The 3049-nt window shown below is 56.7% G+C and overlaps 1 protein-coding gene across 1 annotated transcript in view; it reads right to left on the bottom strand.

Annotated features, from left to right (window-relative positions):
* The window catches only part of LOC103781415 (RING finger protein 121), a gene marked incomplete at both ends in the record, with an annotated part of 4200 nt that extends 1578 nt beyond the window's left edge, over window positions 1-2622 (bottom strand). Inside the window, 2 exons of the mRNA XM_008949131.1 lie at window positions 108-249; window positions 2585-2622. Coding sequence (XP_008947379.1) covers window positions 108-249; window positions 2585-2622 — 180 coding nt within the window. The remainder of the gene's footprint in view (window positions 1-107; window positions 250-2584) is intronic.
* Window positions 2623-3049: the final 427 nt, after the last annotated feature.

The following is a 3049-nucleotide window of genomic DNA, read 5'->3' as shown; positions in this document are numbered from 1 at the left end:
GCTCCAGCAGGTCCCTGTCTCTGCTGTGCTGAGGACTCCAGAGCTGCCCCAGCACTGCAGGGGGGTCTCCCCAGAGTGGGGCAGAGGGGCTACGTGGAGACACTTACGTTGTAGGAGCGAGGGTGCCTCTGCTTCCACTGCACCAGGAGGAGCTGTGCCACCACCAGCGTGGCGATGAGGATGAGGACCATCTCGGCGTGCATGGCCTCGTGCCCGCGGTGCTTGGCGTGCATCCGCGCGTGCTCCACCCTGCAACGACAGCGAAGGGGCGGCTGAGGAGCTGCCGGGCACCCCCAGCCCGTCCTGGTGGGCTCCAGAGCTCCTGGGGATGCTCCTCAATTAAAAAAAGTGTTCCTCCTGGATGCCTCGAGCATCCTGCTGATGCCCGATACCAAACCCTCAGCCAGGTCTCAGAGCCCCCAGAACATTTCTCTTCCTCACACAGCGAGGACAAGGGTGGGAGGGATGGGGGGACATGGTCTAGAGGCATCAACAGCCACCAAGCCCAGCAGATTGTTTCCCCCTGCCCTGCTGTCCCTCTGCCCCTCAAAGCCCACTCTGCTTCCCAGTAGCTCAACCCCTCACCTGTACTGGTTCATTCCTTCCCCGGGGCAGGATCCTACACTTGCCCTGGTTGAAATTAATAAGGTTCCTCTCCACTCAACTCTTGTCTAACCTCCCGCCTATCCCACATGAATGCTCCGAGTCTGGCCCAGCCCAGCTGCCCACACTCCCCCACAGCTAACACCAGGGACAGGTCCTTCCACAACCATTCACCTCATCCCAAAACAAGGGCCAAACCCAGATGGTACGAAATGACAGCCTGGAAGGTGCCAGTTGCTCTCTAGACCACAAGAAAGGACAGAAGTTCAGACTCCAGATAAAGCTTCAGAGTGCTCAGGACAAGAGGAAAGAGCCTCAAGTTTCCCCAGGGGAGGTTGAGGTTCTCCCTGAGGAAGAATTTGTTGCCCTGGAGGGTTGTCCAGGGCTGTGCCAGGCTGCCCAGGGCAGTGGTGGAGTCCCCATCCCTGGAGGGGTTTCCAAGCCGTGGAGATGTGGTGCTGAGGGACATGGGTCAGTGGGGACCTGGCAGTGCTGAAGCCTCTTCCTACCCAAACCGAATCTCTGGTTCCATGATTTAGGACACCTTGTCAGTCTGAATCTTGTCACTATTAAATCTGTAATCAAGTCACGAGTTTGATTAGAACTTCTACCGAGCCACCCTGATACTTTTAAATGTGTGATTATGAGCTGCTACCAGTTAACTTCTTGATGCACCTCCCACCATCAATAAATCTGAAATTGCTACTAAATCACAACCAGGTCTGTATTTCCTGTGCCTCCTGGGAAACCCCATGGGCAGCCTGGAACAAGCCACTTCCAGACTGCTGCTCTGGGTTTGTTTTCCAGCTTGTGCTCATTGATCAAAAACCAAGGGGGGAAGAAGTCCTGGAACATGTTGGCCTTAAGCTGACAAAACAGTTCAAGTTAGGGAGGGAAATCCAAACTCAACTAATACGCCAAATTGTCTGACTCAAACTCATCCCCCATAAAATAACAGAGAGAGGACAATTCTTCCTGGGCTGCTCAGCCGGGGTCTGGCTGAAATGTGCTTGGCAAAGGGAAAAGGAAGAACATCAATGCTCCCCCATCCAGGGAGACCTGTACAGACCTGAAAGATGACTCCATGAGAACCTCAGGAGGTTCAACCAGGCCAAGGGCAAGATCCTGAACTTGGGTCAGGGTAAGCCCTGGTCCCAGCCCATGCTCGGGGTGAGTGGCTGGAGAAAGCAGCCCTGAGGGTGCTGGGGGTGAGGAGCTGGCCAGGAGCCTCCAGCAGCCTGGGCTGCACCCCCAGCAGCATGGGCAGCAGGGCAGGGAGGGGATCCTGCCCCTCTGCCCCGCTCTGGGGAGACCCCCCTGCAGTGCTGGGGCAGCTCTGGAGTCCTCAGCACAGCAGAGACAGGGACCTGCTGGAGCGGGGCCAGAGGAGCCCCAGCAATGACCCGAGGGGGGAACCCCTCTGCTGGGAGCCCAGCAGGAGAGAGTTGGGCTTGGGCAGCCTGCAGAGGAGAAGGCTCCAGCTGGGGAGACCTTCTGGTGGAATTTCAACACTTAAAGGAGACCTAGAAGAAAGCTGGGGGAGGACTTTTTAAAAGGGCTTCCAGTGATGGGATGAGGGGTGATGGCTTCAAACTGGAGAGGGGAGATTTCCATTAGGTGGAATGAAGAAATTCTTTACTGTGGGGGTGGTGAAACGCTGGCCCAGGTTGCCCAGGGAAGTTGTGGATGGTCCATCCCTGGGAGTGGTCACTTTGAGCAGCCTGGTCTTGTGGGAGGTGTCCCTGCCCGTGGCAGAGGGGTTGGAACAAGACGATCTTTAAGATCCCTTCCAACCCAACCCATTCTACCATTCAGTATGGAGTTTAAAATGAAAAATATTACAACTGCCATTGAAGACCTTTGGTACCTCCCTGGAACCCAACCACCACACAGGGCAGGTTGTCCCTGTCCTCTCCTGGTCTGCACCACTAGGAGGTGCAGCGGGGAGCAGGAGCTGGCTCCAGTGCCACGTCACACTCACCTCCACCTCTCTTCTGGGGACAAGTGCGAAAGATCGACCTGCAGAGAGAAAAAGAAACACCAGAGCAGTCAGCCTCACTGGGTACCAGAGGAATGTGCTTAAACCCCATGGTCACACCACCCCTGGGCACAGAGGGGCCATCCCTGAGGGACAGCACAGAGCAGGGATTCAGAACCCCACCAGGATGAAGGATGATGTCTGCACACCAGCAACAAACCAGGGCCAAAACTCCACAGCTTGAGGACTGGGGTCAGTTTGGGGTACCACAGGCTAAGAAGGACCTTGAGGGGCTGCAGCATGGCCAGAGAAGGGCAACAAAGCTGCTGGGGAAGAGTCTAGAGCCCAAGTGTGGGGAGGAGCAGCTGAGGGTGCTGGGGGTGCTGAGCCTGGAGCAAAGGAGGCTCAGGGGAGACCTTCTGGCTCTGCACAGCTCCTGACAGGAGCCTGGAGCCAGGGGGGGGTCGG

The sequence above is a fragment of the Merops nubicus genome, unplaced genomic scaffold, assembly GCF_000691845.1.
Source record: "Merops nubicus isolate BGI_N331 unplaced genomic scaffold, ASM69184v1 scaffold22181, whole genome shotgun sequence".
Lineage (NCBI taxonomy): Eukaryota > Metazoa > Chordata > Aves > Coraciiformes > Meropidae > Merops > Merops nubicus.
This window is presented reverse-complemented; position numbering and strand designations above follow the sequence as displayed.